Below are 18,992 nucleotides of genomic sequence, written 5' to 3'. Positions count from 1 at the left end.
ACCCCGCCCACGGCGAAAGAGAGATTCAACACGTTGTCTATAAATAAACAAATATATATATTTTGATGTAAAGCTTTCGTGACTGCAGGCATTCATGTTCTTGGTTCTTTCGGTAAAGTCACGTAGAAGGGAAATAAAAAACATATAAAACAATCAAAAATTATCACGACGTTTCGACTGCAACACAAGCAATCATCATCAGGTGTGAAATCCACAGCAAGAAAATGTACCCACGTTTTTCAATAACACCGTGGCATGAAAAGGAAAAAATACAAAAGGTGATAGTTTGGGGAAATGGCCCCTTCTCTATAGCACTTTGTCATAGCTCTTCTTCACAATACAAAGGCCAGAGGCACGAGTGAGTCATAGGGACTGAACTCTTCACAATGTTGTCTTCATTTAAAACATCGTTTGTTAAAGCATCAAAATGTACACACTATTCAAGTACATTACTTTCTATATCAATATGAATACAAATATTATTTGCTGATAGTACGTTGGTGCACAAGCAAATATATATATATGTTTTAAAACTTAACACACGTCATTTGATATGCTATATTTAACGAATGTGTTCATTCTTTTGTATATTGATAAGGTATGAGGCAGCGCCTAACTAATACATTTTAATTAGGCAGGCAGGTTCATTAACTAACTTATGCATATCAATTAGGGGCGTGTTCGTATTATTCGAATATGAATATTAATCAAGCAGGCATGTTCATATTTATTCATGAATATTAATGAGCTAGGCGGGTTTCTATCGACCACCTCATGAATATTAATTAGTGGGCGGGGTCATCTTGCCGCGTCACGTGAGCCGGGGTGAGGGGTCGCAATGGGGACCCCACGCGGCCCCGGGCGCCGCTTATTGAATTCCTTACAGCGGATAGGCGCCGCCTGCCCGCGTTCCGCCACGCGATTTGTTGGCGCCGATCGCGAACCCCGCTCCCATTGGCCAACTGCGCCCGAAGCGACTGACGGGAGCCAATCAGGGCATTGCACCGCCTATACGCGCTGGGAAATTTCAAGCCGCTCGCGCGCGCCGCCATCGCTCCCCGAGGCTTCTCCTCGGCTCCTCGTTCCGCCACCGCCTCAGCCGCCGCCTCCTCCTCCTCCTCCGCTTCTCCATCGTCGTCGTCGTCGGCGTCTCCACCCTCCTCTTTATTCTCGTTCCTTTCCTTCGCCGCCCTCGCCTCCTGCCCGCGCGGAGCCGCCAAGGCCAGGCCTCCTGCCTCGAGCCCGGCAGCAGCGGCGGCAGCAGCAGCAGCCCCGCCAGCACCATGTCTGACCCGGTCAGTGGGAGCGCGGCGAGCAGGGGGTCCCAGCGGGGGGGGTCCCAGGGGGGTCCCAGGGGGGTCCCAGCGGGGGGGGGGTCCCAGCGGGGGGGGGGGGTCCCTGGGGGTGCTGGGATGGAGAGAATTGTGACGGAGTAAGGGATTGTGGCAGTGTAAGCGGGTTGTGGGAGTGTCGGGAATTGTTGAGGCGGAGAGATTTTAGTCGTGTCGGGAGGGGATCGTGGGGCGGTTGGGATCGTGGGGGTGTTGGGATTTGTGAGGTTGTTGGGTTTGTGGGGGTGTTGGGATTGTGGGGGTGGTGGGAGGCTCGTGGGGGTGTTGGGTATCGTGGGAGTTTTTGGGGATCGTGGGGGTGTTGGGATCGTGGGGGTGTTGGGATCGTGGGGGTGTTGAGGATTGTGGGGGTGTTGGGATCGTGGGGTAGTTTTGGGATTGTGGGGGTGTTGGGATTTGTGAGGTTGTTGGGATCGTGGGGGTGTTAGGATTGTGGGGGTGTTGGGATTGTGGTGGTGTTGGGATCGTGGGGGTGTTGAGGATTGTGGGGGTGTTGGGATCGTGGGGGTGTTAGGATTGTGGGGGTGTTGGGATTGTGAGGTTGTTGGGGATTGTGGGGGTGTTGGGATCGTGGGGGTGTTGGGATTGTGGGGGTGTTGGGATCGTGGGTGTGTTGGGATTTGTGAGGTTGTTGGGATCGTGGGGGTGTTGGGACTGTGAGGTTGTTGGGATTGTGGGGGTGTTGGGATTGTGGGGGTGTTGGGATTGTGGGGGTGTTGGGATTTGTGAGGTTGTTGGGACTGTGGGGGTGTTGGGATTTGTGAGGTTGTTGGGATTGTGGGGTGTTGGGATTTGTGAGGTTGTTGGGATTGTGGGGTGTTGGGATCGTGGGGGTGTTGGGATCGTGGGGGTGTTGGGATTGTGGGGCTGTTGGGATTGTGGGGCTGTTGGGGATTGTGGGGCTGTTGGGGATAGTGGGGGTGTTGGGATTGTGGGGGTGTTGGGATCGTGGGGGTGTTGGGATTTGTGAGGTTGTTGGGATCGTGGGGTAGTATTGGGATCGTGGGGGTGTTGGGATTGTGGGGGTGTTGGGATTTGTGAGGTTGTTGGGATCGTGGGGGTGTTAGGATTGTGGGGGTGTTGGGATTGTGAGGTTGTTGGGGATTGTGGGGGTGTTGGGATTGTGGGGGTGTTGGGATCGTGGGGGTGTTGAGATTTGTGAGGTTGTTGGGATTGTGGGGGTGTTGGGATCGTGGGGGTGTTGGGATTGTGGGGATGTTGGGATCGTGGGGGTGTTGGGATTTGTGAGGTTGTTGGGATCGTGGGGGTGTTGGGATCGTGGGGGTGTTGGGATTTGTGAGGTTGTTGGGATCGTGGGGGTGTTGGGATTGTGGGGTTGTTGGGATTGTGGGGTGTTGGGATTGTGGGGGTGTTGGGATTGTGGGGGTGTTGGGATTGTGGGGCTGTTGGGATTGTGGGGCTGTTGGGGATTGTGGGGCTGTTGGGGATCGTGGGGGTGTTGGGATTGTGGGGGTGTTGGGATTGTGGGGGTGTTGGGATCGTGGGGGTGTTGGGATTTGTGAGGTTGTTGGGATCGTGGGGTAGTTTTGGGATTGTGGGGGTGTTGGGATTTGTGAGGTTGTTGGGATTGTGGGGCTGTTGGGGATTGTGGGGGTGTTGGGATCGTGGGGGTGTTGGGATTGTGGGGGTGTTGGGATTTGTGAGGTTGTTGGGATTGTGGGGGTGTTGGGATTTGTGGGGGTGTTGGGATTTGTGGGGGTGTTGGGATTTGTGAGGTTGTTGGGATTTGTGAGGTTGTTGGGATCGTGGGGTAGTTTTGGAATTGTGGGGGTGTTAGGGATTGTGGGGCTCTTGGAATCGTGGGGGTGTTGCGATTTGTGAGGTCGGGGATCGTGAGTGTTTGGTGATCTGTAGTGGATTAAAGAGTTGTCGTGAATTATAAGGGTGCTGGGATTCTGTGTGTGTTTGGGATTGTGGAGTTGAAGGACTTAAGGCTGATTTGTGAGTCCAGGGATATAAGGTGGCATCTCGCGATGGAGGTGATATGGAGTTTATGGCTCCAGGGGGTATTAGCATTGTCGAAGATCTAGACGTGTATGAGGTTATGGATTTAGGGTTCTATGCGGTACAGGGGTCAGAATGGCCTTGGAAATCGATGATTTCGGGTTGTTTAGGGGGTTGTTGTGGTTTAGGTGGCCGACGTGTTTTGTAGATTTAGGGGTCAAGGAATCCTGGGGTGGGGGTCTTCAGGTACAGGGTTCTGGCAGTTAGAAGGTTCTAATTATTCTAGGTATTTGTGGAGTGTATCGAGTCTTAGGGGTCCCAGGTGTAGGGTTTCATTAGTGTAGAGGCTCGGGGCTATACGGCTCTCCGGGGTCTAGTTTTGCAGGTTCCAGCAGGTGTACATTTCAGGGGGAGTCTTGGCATCCAAGGGATCCTGGGGGTCTCGAGATCTAGGGTCCTGGTGTTTAGAGGTCTAAAGGTACGCGGAGCCTTGGGTGGCTGGAGACCCAGGATCTAAGGAATCATTTTGTTCAGCGGTGTCAGGGTCACGGAGGTATTCTCAATCCCACTCGCATCTGCTCATGTGCATAAGGGACCCGATGTATATTGTGCTCACATACGTTTTACTTTGCCATTTGTGTGTCCCTGTGTGCGCATGTCTGCGTGTTTTTCTACGTGTATTTGTTTGTGTCCATGTGTGTGCGTGCGTACCATTTAAAATGTATGCAATTCGAATGTTTTGTGTTGTGTTTGGAAATATTTTACGCGTCCACTTGTGCGTGTAGTGCATTTTCAATGTTGTGTGTGCCCATGTATGTGTGTTTGGCAATTCAAATGTTTTGGTGTATTTCTATATTCGCATTTCGAATGTTGTATATACAGTATCTGTGTGCCCATGTGACTTTATTCATGTGTGTGTGTATGTGTGTCCACGTGTGTCTTGTGTGTCCGTGTGTGTATCGTCTTTGTTTCTATTCGTTTGTGTGTTAGTTGGTCTATGTATTTGTTATTTGTATCCAGGTACTGTTTCTTTATTCGTGTGTGTGTGCCTGATGTATATCTGTGTGTGTATCTGTATGTGTGTTTGTGATTTTGTGTATCCGTTCATTTGTGTGGATCTGTGGATCCGTATTTTTTGTGCGTGTCTTTGTCTTGTATCCATGTGTGCATATTCATCTGTACCTGTGTGTGTAAGCGTGTGCGTGTATGTATCGATATGTCCGTGTAACTGTATATATATGTCTGTGTGTATCCTTGTATGTCTGTGTGTATCCATGTATGTCTGTGTGTATCCATGTGTGTGTCTGTCTAACCGCGTGTGTCTCTCTGTCCGTATTTGTTTCTCCAGAGAGCAAAGGGGCAGCAGCAGCAGCAGGTGTTGAACGGTGAGTGGCCACGCTGGTGTGGAATGGGTGGATGAGCTGGGACTGATCATCCATCGTCATCAATTATAATCATCCATCGTCATCAATTATAATCATCCATCGTCATCAATTATAATCATCCATCGTCATCAATTATAACCATCCGTCATTGTCAATTAGCGATTGCCAGCATCGTAAGGATTAGTTTGCAGCAGCAGTCACAGCGTCTTTATCATTCTTAATCATTCACGCAATCGGAAGGTCACGAGTTCAAGCCATGGTTGGGGGATGGGGGTTGACTCAGCCCAATTTCCCTCCCTCCAGGGTCGATAAAATGAGTGCCACGTTGTGGGGAAGTCAACAGTGGCTTTCCTATGGATAGACTCGCCCCGACTATAGCTGTAAATAGGAGATGAGCACCAATACCTCTGGTCATTGGAACAGGGAATTCACTTTGACTTTTGCATGATCATCTGAATAATGAGATGCATCATATTTTAATCTTCGTCAACCGCATAAAGAATTGCAATGTCGTGAGCGTCGTTATTATTTTACTTATCGGTGACATCTTCGTGAGTGACATTGGAAATGTCATCACCTTAATCGTGATTGACTGTATCGTCTGTAGCATCGTCATCCACAGCAAGATCACATTCGTCATCGTTAGTCAAATCGGCAGCATCACCATGGGCATTATGTCTAATGTCATCAAGAGCGTCATCATCATCATCAATAGCATCATCAGAAAAGTCACGATTGATGAGCTCATCATTACCAGAATTTATAGCATCATCACCAGTGTCATCCTCATCATCGGCATACTTGGTAGCCTTACCACGAGTAACTTAATCAGTAGCAAAATCTTCTGCGTCGTCATCATTAGGATCATATCAGCTTGAGTGTTTTCGGTAACAGCAACATCATAATCATTCGTAATCCTCATTGCCTTGAAGATAATCATTGGGAAGTATAAACTCATCGGCATCGCTTGTCATCAGCCTCATTATAAGCATCGGCACCGTAGAGGTGAACGTGGAAAGGTGTCACCGCCCATCAAATCCTTGAATCGGCGTCATCGGTTTACATAATGCGTCGGTTTTTCATCCTGATTTCCTGGGTTGTTATTCTGACTTCCTGGATTTTCCTGAATATGCTTGACGCGATTTCAAGCGAAAGGTCACGCAGCTAATCACCGTAAAATCTTGCCATGAGAATTGTTCTTTCACTCACCCGGTGAATGAGCTGAAGCAGTCGTAGGGTGTGTGTCGTTATACGCTTGTACGCGTAACTAATTAATTTGTTTGGGCTGCGTCAGGTGGTGGAGAGTTCTTAACGACACACATTTGGCCGGGTCATTATGTAGCCTGAACCCAACAAAATGTTTCTACCGAACGTTGGCGTGATGGTAAAATCGTGAGACCGATCTCTGCGTCGCGACATATTCACTCGACGCCGCTCTCTCCTCTAGGTATTCAAAACGTCGCCAATCACCGGAAGGATGGGAGCAGCCACGGCGACTTTGAGACTTACCTGAGCAGTCAGACCGAGCAGGTGAGTTGGGGTGGACATTGACAGCCAGAGCCGTCCCGAGCGTATGGCAAAACGGGGCGACCATCCCGGGCCCAGCACTTTGGGGGGCGGGGGCCCCACGCTTCAACATCACGGAGTCAGATGTAATACTTGCAATTTAGTTTGAAGTCGTCGGGGGGCCCACACGGAGTGAGTTGCCTGGGCCACGCACCCCCCTAGGGACGGTCCTGCTGACGACGTCGATAACCTGAGCACCGCTGCGTGGGGAAGTGGTTGTTCTAAGTGTGGACTCGCCATCGTCATTAGAATGTGGACTTGCCTCCACTGGTCCATGGCTGTAAACTGATGAGGTCCAATGCCTCAAGGCTGATGTGAGCAGGAGATCACTCTGACTTGACTGTACCAATAATTGCATCTGCGAGCCAGTAGGGTTTAAAATCAATGATTGATTTTTAGATAATTGTTCTTGTAATTGATTTTGGATTCCAAAAGTCATGGAATCAATAATCGAATCCGGTTCAGTTTTACAAACGGTCGAAACAATTCGCCCACGAACATCTTCTAAACTTACAGCACTTTGCCATTCCACTGCTGGATGAAGGCCTCGTCACGTCTGCCTTCGGGCTTTCTTGACCATACTTCACCGCGCTGGCCGGTGTAGGCCAGTAAAATTTTTTAAAAACGATTATCGATGGCGCTAAGGTTTTTTTTTGTTGCATACGGTTGTCAATAATGCGTAAATAAGTTGCCGCTTTGAGCTGCCATGGCTGCGCTCAGTCTGAATGACAACAAACCCGAGCATGCGGCCCAGCGCCAGAGGGATAGCCGCTTGTTGCAGAGGTTCGTGGTTCGAATCCGCCGGGCCGCCCTGTTGAATACCGGCACTGTAAAACGGCGCGGTAATTGTAAAACACTACGGCGCGCCGTCTGCTTCTTTAGAGTGGACGTTAAAGATCCCTTGGTGTCGTTCAAAAGAGTAGGTCGTTGTGTGCCGGAGTTAAGGCCCAAATTCGAAAAATCACCCTGCAAATTACTCCGTTGGGATTACACACAGCAGGAATCATCGCCTGCTTCCCCCACTTACTGGCAGACTGAAGCCTGCTCAAGCCAGATGCTGAGTAAACTTGTACCGCACTTGGACAGGTGTCACTGGGGGTGCCCTTTCAAATGTGTTGAGAGCGGAAGTGACTCGTCATGTGTAAAGTGCCCTTGAGACACCCCGGTGTAAATAAATCATGTATGATTTGTAATCGCTGAACAAATCATTACAGTTCATTGTTAGTGTGGATAAAGGTTTAACCAGGAGATGAACTGAAGCCATTGAGACGCGTGACAGCACAATGGCCTGTGGTGCGCCAGGGTGGCCCCCCCCGTGGGTTACACCAAGAACGAACGGGTGCTTGATGGCTCACGGAGTACCGCCGTGGCCTCTGCTCGCCAGTAAGCACCGCGCGCCGGGATGCAGTCGCATCTCCGCTACCCTACCTACGTTGTAAATCCGCGTGGTGCTCGGTGGTGAAATACCACCGTGCTGCGCAGAGCAGCTGCTGCTGCGTAACGATCCTTCGTCAGAGTCTGCACGTACAGCAGAACGATTTGCCGCTTGGTACAGCCTCTCTGTAATCCGGCTAAGCAGATGGAGCCTGGTCTGATGAAAGGCCATTTGCCTGAAACGTCACCTATTATAAAAAAAAGGCCACACTGTTTTTGAGAATTTTTTTGACTTTTTGGTTAATTCATGGATTTGCACAACACTCATGTAAACGTTGGAACGATCCGTTAACCATTGATTAAAATATTAGGTTTGTAGAAATCGTTGCAGAAATGTCTGCAACGTATGTTGGGTTTTTGAACGGAGAGAGACGAAGTTAGCTGCCTCGGTGGTAGCATGGTGGTTAGTGTCATGCTGTGACTGCTATCATCAGGTCGCTGGTTCGACCCCATCTTGTGATGACGGATGGTACCCACCAGGCCAGACAGTGGCATCATAATGTATGGAGTGTGTTCCATACATGGAGTGTGTGATCCCAGTTTCTCTAATCTGCCTGCCACCTCTGTCAACCAAGAGGCATAGATGGCCACACCACAGTTAAGTCAATTGGCAGGTCACCACGTGTGGTGGAGTAAAGTGTGGGTGTTCCCACATCACCTGGCCAGCATGGAAGAGTCTGGCAAATACCCCTCGACTCCCTCTGGCGGGGAGGTCCCGTGACGCCATTCGCACGGGTGGCGACTTTGTGCAGGCGCTCTGGTCCAAAGTTGCCAAATCTGAAATGTGACACCACAAATTATACAACTGGGAATGTGGGAATGTACATAGCAATAATGACCCCCCGACTGTGAATTATTGGCAGCACCCTCCCGATTAGCACGGTTGGCTACGTACGGTGCGAAAGAAGTTCAACATACGTACATACATGTGAAAGGGACCCATTAAATGAGCGTAAGAAAAATAATACTCAGGGCGCTACCATTCACTGCAACGTTTTTTAAAAACAATACCTCTTGAGTTGAGTTACGACCCGGAGTGGCGGCATTTTTTTGGAATTTCCTGGACGGGTTTTGAATTCTGCAGCCCTATTGGCTACGACGGTGGTTCTCTCCACCACGTACCGCGTCTCACGTCAATTGTCAAATCGGGCGACTCCTACAACGCCTTACCGGTTCTGGCTGTTCCTTCTTGCGCAGTGGGCTCTTTTAAAAGGCCATTGGGTGGCTGGTAAAGCACCCCCGAGGGCATCCTCCTCACCTTCTTGGCACAGCACAAGGCAAGCTATCGACGCTCTTTGTCTCCCCCCAAACCTAATCCCGGGCCTTGTATTTGTAACCTTCGACCTGCACCTTCCCCGCACCCATTAATCTTTGTTTATTTTCCTTGAGGTGTGATGGCTTTCCGGCCTCGCGTCTCCGCGATCCCGCTGCCCTCCGCCGCGTCCAGTTGCGTGTCGGCAGGGCGCGCGCGTCGGCAGGGCACGCGCGCCACCTCGGCCGGCCCCACGGCAACTTGGCCGGCTCCGCTCGTCTCCGCGCCGCCGTCACTTACTGTCGCGTGCGGCGTGGCCGTTACAGTCACTTCGGATGGGTTAACGGTACCCGCGTCTCGTCGCCATACGCGCGCCGCTCCACGTATTCCGGTCTTCCCTGCATCCCGAGGACTTTGCTCCGAGGGCCACTGCCGGACTTGCTGCCATGTGGCACCCCCCCCCCCCCATTCTGGAATGCCCCCACCCCCCAGCCGAATCGGTGACTCGGGTGGGGGGGCCACGGTCGATGTTTTGAAGTCACGACTGCAAACTCGGGTCTGTCCCGCTTCTCGTGGAGCACTGGATCAGACTCGAACCCAGGCTTTTCATAAGTCAGCTGGCAAGGACCATTGAGCCAAGCACCTCTGCTACAAGGACAAACACTTGGGTCAATAATAATGGTGGCCTTACGTAAAAAACATATCTAATAGGTGACGTTATGGGAAACGGCCCTTATTCATGAAGGACCATTTCCGAACCGTCGCCTATTGTATATATTTATTTAAGGCCTGCTGTGCGGAGGCCGCTGTCGGCATGTTCTGCCGGTTACCCGTCTCTGCCTGAGCCGCGCGACCTAAAACAAGGAGTTGAGCACAGTAGGCCCAAAGGCCCAAAACGTCACCCGGCCAGCAACACAAAAGCACTGTCAACGTAGCAACGGGTAAGCGTTTCCACCTTTCTTGAATCGAGCATGGTTATTGTAAGAGTTTGGGGAAAGAGAAGATGGAAATCACTTTGAAGGCCCTGCTAGAAACAGTTTTACACGAACGTTGATTCGCGTTCGTTATAGAGGCACCCTGTGGTCGAATGGACATGGGGGATGGACACAGACAGAGCTGATAATGCGCAATCGCTTTGATCCTCGCTTTGAACTCGTGAGTAGAAATCTGGAGGTGCGTGCCGGACACAGCGTTCAGCGAGCGGATCGCGTTTCCCACAGCCCCAGCGTTTGTTACGACGGTCGCCGCCGATGGAGCATGGGGTCTGTAATCGGGGCGGGTGAGCTGGTGAACCGGTAAGCGTGTTAACTTGAAAGCATACGAACTGGTGTGGGAGCTGGTAAGCAGGTTAGCTGTAAAGCTGGTGAGCTGGAGAATGTGTGCGGTGGTACGCAGGTGAGCTTTTGAGTGGGTTAGCTGGTGAGCTAGAGTGTGTATGAGATGGTCAGTGGGTGAGATGGTGAGTGGGTAGGCGAGTGAGTGTGAGCTGGTGAACAGGTTATCTAATCTAAGTGTATATTTATAGATCACTTTCACTCAAGGCGCTTGACATAGTACAACAGAATGGTGACAGAACAGAATTATTTAGATGGCAGGGGCATGAAAGGATTCAGGAATGAGTGACTGTGGTAGAGTGTATTTAGGGATCACGAAAGCGGACGGGAGGGACGGGAAGCAGTGGAGGGGTAGGGGAGAGAAGAGGAAGAGAACGGGCAATAGAGGTGAGGCTGTAAGAGGAGCGGCAGGAGGTTAAGGGGGACTGATTAGTGTAGAGGGGAAGTTGATTCCCGTGGGGGATATAAGGAGGGAGGAGGACCAGAAACGGGATTGAACACAGGGAAGAGGAGTGACACCCTTTTTCTTTCCTGAAGAAGACCACTTGTGTTGCGATCGAAACGTCGTGGGTTTTTTGCTTTTAATTTAGATTTTTGTTTTCTATCTACGTGACTTTACCGAAAGAACCAAGAATATAGAGACAGAGAAGATGGGACATGGAAGGATTTGAGAGAGACAAGGCCATGGTGAGCTGGAGAGTGTTTGAGCTGGTGAGCGGGTTAACAGGTTAGCTGGTGAGCGTGTGAGTAAGCGCGTTAGCTGGTGAGTGCAAGCTGGTGGGTTTAAAGAGTGTGTGAGATGGTGAGCGGGTGAGTAAGCGGGTTAGCTGGTGAGTGCAAGCTGGTGGGTTTAAAGAGTGTGTGAGATGGTGAGCGGGTGAGTAAGCGGGTTAGCTGGTGAGTGCACGCTGGTGGGTTTAAAGAGTGTGTGAGATGGTGAGCAAGTTAGCTGGTGCACAGCAGGTGATTGCCCCACGCCGGGTTACGCGTGTGCAGTGGCTCTTATCTATCGGTGAAATCCGAAACCCGCTCAGATTTTGATCCTCGCTGTCCGTGTCTGTTTGCGAGTTCGCGTAGCCAGATGGTAACAGGAGGACACTAACAGCGGTGGCAGTGTAAGCGCGGACACGCGCGCTGCACTCATGCTGCGGTCTGCGACAACAGCAGCCACCACGTGCCAGGCTGGGTGCACTTTGAGGCCGCAACATGTAGCGTGGAAGGCTCTACCTGCTAGCAGGGGGTCACGGGACAGACCCAGGTGTTGGGGGTTGATTGACCAATTTTGATCCTGTGAGTGGGAGAGTGTGAGCCCGTGAAGCTCCTATGGAGCGCTTGGGAGTGTGGTGACACAGATGGATTTAAGAATCCTGGGCTGTGCAGCCTCCTCTTGGCCACACCTTGCAGCCCATTTCTACAAACACCACCAGGCAGCCTCTCAGCCAAGTGATAATAATAATCATCTTTATTTATAGAGCGCCTTTCATACCGAAAGGTTGAAGGGACTTCACGCATGCTAAGAAAAAAGAAAAACATTTTACAAAGACAAATGTTGTGAAAACACTCAGGAAATTATAAAAATACATCAAGGGAAAGAAACATGATAAAACAGTCAAATTATTATGAAATGCCAGAAAAAATCAGGTTAAATTATAGAAATAAAACCCACGATGCAGAGCAGTGGCCACTACACCCGATTTAAGGGCTTCTTGGCTCACAGGGTACTTCAAAATAAACTGAAACTGAACTGATGACCATGCACTCTGGGCCTGACGGGTAGACAATGGCTCGCTCTTCGCCAGGCTCAGCCTCGCCTCGGCCTGCAAGATCAGGCTTGTTCACGATGATTTCGTTGGTCAAAATGTAACGAGGTGCTGTATCGAATGGGGAGGGTCCTTGCTTGTAAACATCTGGAAATTCACCCCCATTGATGAAAGTAAGCCTGACTGCTGATGAGACACTAAATGTCGAAACCAGTCCAGAGTTTGCCACCTTGCTTCAGAATTTCCTCCGGATTGTCTCTTGTCCCAAGCTCCTACAATGATAACCTTGTTCAATTCCATTAACGTGTTACACGCTGATCTATTACAGCTCTGATAGTGCTGTTTGTTACTGGCCTTATGACGTTTTGGGCTTGTGCTCATCAATTATTTATGTAAAAAATACACAGAATTGTATAGAGACCCATAGACCCACAGACCCGCACAGGGACCCTTGCCGTGTGACCGTGTAATTCGGTCTCCGCGTGGCGCCGCGTGCCACCCCCACAGAGCAGCAGCTACGCAGCCGTGTCGGAGGCCTACGTGCCGGCCTACTATGGCCCCTCGGTAGCCTTCTCCTCCTACTCGCTGAGCTCCGAGCCGGCCTGGTCCACGGCGGGCGCCGACCCGGCCGTGCCGTACATCGCCCACCACTACGGGCCGCCGGGGGCCCTCGCCAACGGGGATGCGCCGCTCTCCCACCACCACCACCACGTGTCGGCGCACGGGCACCCGCACCCGCACGCCCACTTCATGGCCGACCCCGGCTACCTGGGCGGCGCGGCGACCGCCACCACCCCGGCGGCCGCGTACATGAGCCAGCGGCAGCAGCACGCCTTTGGCTTCTTCCCCGGCGGCCCCGAATTCGCGGCCTGGCTGAGGCCGTCGGGCGGCGGCGGGGGGGCGGCGGGCGGCGTCGGCGGCCAGGGCGGCCTGCGCGGCTCGCCCGTGTCGTCGCCCATCTCGGTGGCGTACGGCAGCGGTTATGCCTTCCCGCCCAGCTCGCTCGGCGGGGCGGCCGTCGTGGACCCGCAGACCGGCTCGTTCGCCGGCGGCGTGAGCCGGGCGCCGGGCCACGTCGGCGCCACCGCCTCCGCCGTGTCCGGCGGAGGAGGCGGCGGCGGCGGGGGGAGCCCCGGCGGCGTGGCGAGCGGTGTGGTGGTGCTGCAGCAGGGCGTGGGCGGTCTCCGCATCGGCGGAGACTCCCGCGAGCCGCCCGCCGGCGGGAAACCTGGCGCGCCGCCGCCGGTGGCGGCCGGACCGGATCCGGTGGCGCAGGCCGCGGCGGCGACGAGTGCGGCGGCGGCGCCGCAGGCCAAGCCGGCGCCGGCGTCCTGGGCGTCCATCGCCAGCAAGCCGGCCAGGCAGCAGCTGGCGCCGAGGTCGGTGAAGGGCGGCAGTGGGGGCGGCGCGGGGAAGATGGCCAGCGGCACGTCGGTGCCGCCCCCCCCCATCAAGCACAACATGGACATCGGCACGTGGGACGGCAAGGGCCCGGTCAGCAAGGCCACGCCGCCGCCGCAGTTCGCTCAGCCCGCCGACGGAGCTCTGGCGCTGGGGAAGCCGCAGGTCGACGCCGGGCAAGAGCAGGCCCAGGCCTCGGCCTCCATGTCGGTGGACGCCATGCAGGTGTCCGCGCAGATGTCTCACTCCATGTCGCCGCCGCCGCTGCCGCAACAGCAGCAGCCGGTACAGACCTTGCAGCAGCAGCAACAGCAGCAGCATCAGCTGCAGTCGTACATGATGCAGCAGCAGCAACACCAGAACTTTCAGCAGCAAAGCCATTACCATCACCAGCAGCAGCAGCATGAACACCAGACTCTGCAGAATGGTTACTACGCGATGATGCAGCGCCAGCCAAATATCAACCCGGCTATGCAGCCTCCGCAGGTGCAAGCACCGTTTCAAGAGCATCAGCAGCAACAGCAGCAGCAGCAACAGCAGCAGCAACAGCAGCAGCAACAGCAGCAGCAACAGCAGCAGCAACAACATCATCAGCATCAACAGCAGCAGTCTGATCGCTGGGTGGCTTCACGCAGCTGTGGGCCAGCAATGCTGACTCAAAACGGGAGCCAGCCTGCTCCTATCTCCTCCTTGCCCCAGACACGGCACCAGCTCAACCAGCAGCAGCAGCAGGCTCCTCCTCGACAGAGCTTGCAGCAACAGCAGCAGCAGGTAACGGCACCGTCGTTTGCCGGCGACGGGAGCGGCGGCGGCGCGCCTGGCATCGGGGAGCCGGCGCCGGCTCCGCTACAGGCGCCGCCGCCGCTGCTGGAGAAGCTGCAGTCGCACAACGGCTACAACCCGAGCGACTTCGACTGCAGCCCGCGTGACCTGCGGGCCTTTATCATCAAGAGCTACTCGGAGGACGACGTCCACCGCTCGGTCAAGTACTCCATCTGGTGCAGCACCGAGCACGGCAACCGGCGGCTGGACGGCGCCTACCGCGCCATGCAGGGCAAGGGCCCCGTCTACCTCCTCTTCAGCGTCAACGGCAGCGGCCACTTCTGCGGCGTGGCGCAGATGACCTCGCCCGTGGACTACCAGACGTGCGCCGGCGTGTGGTCGCAGGACAAGTGGAAGGGCAAGTTTGAGGTAAGCCTTTGAAACGCACGCGTGGAGTCTACGCCAAATGGCGAGAGCTTGGGAGGAACTCAATAGGTACGTGGGTAAGATTGAGCCACGACATAAACAATGTATGTCACGAAGATATAAATCCCGCCTCTAACCTTAACAGACACTTGGCAAGTGTTGTTAGCGAGTGGAACCTATGCAATCCACCGAGGGGAGGCCCAAGACCTATTCAAATAATTGTCACCGGTGATGACCCTGAGCGAGAATTGAATTTGTTGCTGAGTTAGTAGTACAGCGCGTAAACATCTCAATTACCGCTCCTCATACATACATACACAAACACACGTGCGTCTATTAATTATCCGTTTCCCTGTCCAACCATGCACCCTCTTTCTGCTTCCCACTCTCCCTCTTTACCCACTCTCCCTCCCTCCTATCTCTCCCTATCCCTCCCCCGTTTCCCACGCTCGCCCCCATGCACGCGCCCCCTCCACCGCCCCCCACCCCAGGTGCAGTGGATCTTCGTGAAGGACGTGCCCAACTCGCAGCTGCGCCACATCCGCCTGGAGAACAACGAGAACAAGCCGGTGACCAACTCTCGCGACACGCAGGAGGTGCCGCTCGACAAGGCGCGCCAGGCGCTGCGCGTCATCGCCGCCTTCCGCCACACCACCTCCATCTTCGACGACTTCGCGCACTACGAGCGCCGGCAGGAGGAGGAGGAGAGCCTGAGGAGAGACAAGGCGAGGGCGGCCGCCAACGCCAACAACGCCGCCGCCAACGCCGCCGCCAACGTCGCCAACGCCGCCGGCACCGCCGGCGCCGCCGCCAACAACGCCAACGCCGCCGGCGCCGCGTCAGGGCCCGCCCGGCGTCGCCCCCCGCGGACGGCGCGCCCCCGCACGGACGGCCGCTAGAGCGACGGCACCCGCCGGCCCGGGCGGCACGCGCGGTCAGTACCCGGCGCACGGCGAGCGGCGGCCACTCCGGAGTCGCCGGCGCTCGCCTGTAGTTCACAGCCTTTGCGGAGCCAGATGCCGAAATTGCACATTGCTATGGTAGGGATGAGTTTTATCCACGGGTCGACCGCTTGTTGATCTTCCCCCGGACAAAGTGGTACTCGTTTTGCTCCACCCCCGAGCGAGGTGCTATGATGATAACGGTGTCAACTCGTAACGCTCCGCCGCCACGGAGAGAGGGGGAGCGGGGAGACGCCAGGAGGAGGAACCGCAGACAAACAGAAGTTCACGTGTTGAATTCGGCAGGCCGCCCTGGTGATTGCCGCGGTGTGTATTCGGTAAAGTACACGCCGTCTGCTTCACGGTGGATGATAAAGGTCCCCTGGTGTCATTCGAAATGAGAAGGCCACCGTTTTCCATATTTGTCAAATTAGAAACATGACGGCTTAAATCACTCACTGGGGGTTACACACAGCAGCAACAGCAGCGGCGGATGTCGCCCCCTACCGGCAGACCGATGCCCTTGGGTCGCGTGCCGAGTGCCGCCACCTAGACACAGCTGCCCCTGGGGCTGCCCTCTCAAACACATTCCCCACACTTGCGCTCGCACACACACTCTGCAGGCCGGCAGGAGGACGCGCGTGCTCTCATGTCGCGCTTCTTTTGCACCGTACATAGCCAGCCATGCTTGATGCACGCAGAGAGGGCGCCCGTGTCGGGAATCGAACCGGGGCCCTTCTTGCCGTGAGACACGAACGTGCGGAGTATTGACGCCATCTTTCTCTCGTCCGCCGCCGTCATTTGCAGAGGCGGCGCAAGCGCAGCGAGCGATGGCGAGGGTGGCCGGACCTGCGGGCGGGGGGGTTGGTTGCTGGAGGTCGCTCTCTGCCGTCGGGACGCGCGAGCGAGAGGAGTCCCCGGCAGGGTCGCCACCACTCTCTCTGCTCGTCCTGATAGAGACGCTACCCACGGTGGCCACCGGCCGCGGATTGTTTTGTGTTCGCTTCGAGTTCTTTGCGTCCCTGCCCCATCTTCTCCCCCTTTCCCCTTCGTGTGTGTGCGTGCGTGCACTTTCTGTGTCCGCGTGCACGTGCGCGCGTGTGTGTGTGTGCGTGTGTGCGTGCGTGTGTGCGCACGTGCGTGTGTGTGCGCGTGTGTGCGCGTGCGTGTGTGTGCGCGTGCGTACTTGTGTGCGTATGTGCCGCGGCAGCACGGGGTGAGCCGGTGGCGTCTGTCGCGAAGGAGGAGGAGGGGGCGGAGGGTGACACTCGTAGTGCTGTTTGGAGTGTGGACCGAGTCACTCGTAAGCGTAACTTATATCCCCCCAGCCGACGGTGAAGTCGCATCTTTGTTTTTTCGCCGTTTTACTTTTATTTTGTACTTTGGAAGTTTCTGTTTTTCTTTTGATTGTCTCTCAAGTACTCCTCACGTTTTCACTGTAACCGACTGTACCCGTAACGTCATATTTACGCATCTTGTATTTTATTTCGCTTGGGGACGCGGGGCAGGGGGGTGGGGCGAGAGAGAAGCGCGGCAGCTTTCCAGAGGGGGGGGGGGGTGGTGTGGGGAGCCATCGTAAGTGTGCGCGCAATCGACCGGTGACGAAGAGGACGAGCAGGCGGACGACGAGGCGGAGAAGGGCGGCGGCGGCGGCCGCATCTCCTGTTGCCCGCGTCGCGTCGTCCGTGTTTGTGGAGGTTTTCACATGTGATTGTAAGCAATGTTTAAACGAAAAAAGCAAAAGCAATTGTCTGCCGTTACAAATTATAGTCGTAATAGTAATGATGATGATGATCAGAAGACGGGAAGCCTAACGGGGGCTGCGTTGTCGCAGTCCTGGACTGTTGGTCTGTCGGGAAAAAAAAGTTGAATTAACAGACCCTCTGCTAACGGTGGCTCCGGTTGGACGGAGCGTGGAGAGAGCGCCGCCCCGAGAGAGACGAGGGAAGCGACGAGGAGAGAGGGGGGGGGGACGCGTTTCGTCTCTGCCGCCCCCTGGGGACCGCTCGACCGCCTGAGCCGCGCATTCCGACGCTTTCCCGTGAGCGGTAATTATCCAGCAGCGGCCGCACGCCAGCCGGCGGGCCAGACGTGTCGACGCCAGGCCACGGCCAGAGCAGCTCACCCTCGCCGCCAAACATCGTCCACCATGAGCCTTCCTGCCCACCCCCCCCCAAAAAAAATTAAACCCACGAGCCCCTCCCCCGAGATGAAGACAAGCGTTGAGCAATGTTACAATTTCCCAACAATGAAGACTTCCAGTGTTTAATTAGACCTCCCCCTCTACCAACACGTTTGAGGTATTCGCAGTACTGTACTGGATATTGCCTGTAATAAATGTACTGTACTTAGACCAAAAGTCTTGCCGCTGCGGTGTCTTTGTTGAGTTCTGCTCCCGGTTAATGGCACGGCATTCTCTCTTACATCATAGACAGCAATAACAATTACCTATATTGCCGGGAAACCACCGGGTCCTGTGGCCCCTTTGTCGAGACGTTCCTGCATTGTCTGTGTTTTTATATTAAGACGTTTACAGACAATGGGTGTTATGAGTGATCACCCAATGCCATACCCTCAAAGTCAAAAGTGAGTTCACGTGAGAATCGAGTCATTGGTCCTCATCAGCAGTTTGCAGCCATGTAGAATGCAGTGGTGGAAATTCCACATTCCTATTCCATGGGTGGGGGGGGGGTTTCAGATTCCATCGGAGAATCGCTTATGATCTTTCCCACAAAGTGGTATCGATTTTAGCGACTCCCAGTGGGAGGGATGATGGGCTGCTTCAACCCAAATCCTCAACCGGGACTTGAACTCGCTGTTGCGAGATGCACGCGTGGAAATGTGATCTCGTTTACATTTATAGAGCGCCCTTCACCCAAGGCGCGTGACGTGGCTTGCAAAACGCTGACAATGGAATGATGTAGTTGGCAGGGGTGTGCTTCAAGGGTTGGGGAATGAGTGAGCAGCGATAGAGAGGTGTGGAGGGGTCGCGAAAGTGTCGGGGAGGGACGGGAAGGAGTGGATGGGCCAGGGGAGGGAAGTGTAAGACAGTGGACGATGGAGAAAAGTTGAAGCTTTTAGAGAGGAACTGAAGGAGGTTAAGGAGGGGAACTGCTTAATATACACGGGAAGTGTTGAGTCTATGGGGCAGTGTTGAGTCTATGGGCAGTGTTTGTCTATGGCAGGGGTCGGCAACCAAAATAACAAGAAGAGCCATTTCTTTCCAATTCGGTACAAAATTCAGTATTTCAAGAGCCGCAATGCATCTGAGTACATACTGTACATACGTACATATCGTCAAGAAGCAGTCCGTAAAGAGCCGCATGCGGCTCCGGAGCCGTAGGTTGCCGACCCCTGGTCTATGGGTAGTGTTGAGTCTATGGGCAGTGTTGAGACTGAGAAGTGTTGAGTGTA

At 54.3% G+C, this 18,992-nt stretch overlaps 1 protein-coding gene across 1 annotated transcript; it reads left to right on the top strand.

The window, feature by feature from the left end:
* The first annotated feature begins 998 nt into the window (after window positions 1-998).
* On the top strand, window positions 999-17,937 carry LOC144717968 (YTH domain-containing family protein 2-like). The gene is made up of 6 exons (XM_078593819.1): window positions 999-1,295; window positions 4,666-4,702; window positions 6,150-6,232; window positions 12,556-14,640; window positions 15,129-15,571; window positions 16,386-17,937. Exons 1-5 carry the CDS (start codon window positions 1,284-1,286, stop codon window positions 15,534-15,536), a joined length of 2,625 nt encoding a protein of 874 aa, XP_078449945.1. The 5' UTR covers window positions 999-1,283; the 3' UTR covers window positions 15,537-15,571; window positions 16,386-17,937.
* Window positions 17,938-18,992: the final 1,055 nt, after the last annotated feature.

The sequence above is a fragment of the Lampetra planeri genome, chromosome 4, assembly GCF_965212315.1.
Source record: "Lampetra planeri chromosome 4, kcLamPlan1.2.h2, whole genome shotgun sequence".
NCBI lineage: Eukaryota > Metazoa > Chordata > Hyperoartia > Petromyzontiformes > Petromyzontidae > Lampetra > Lampetra planeri.
This window is presented reverse-complemented; position numbering and strand designations above follow the sequence as displayed.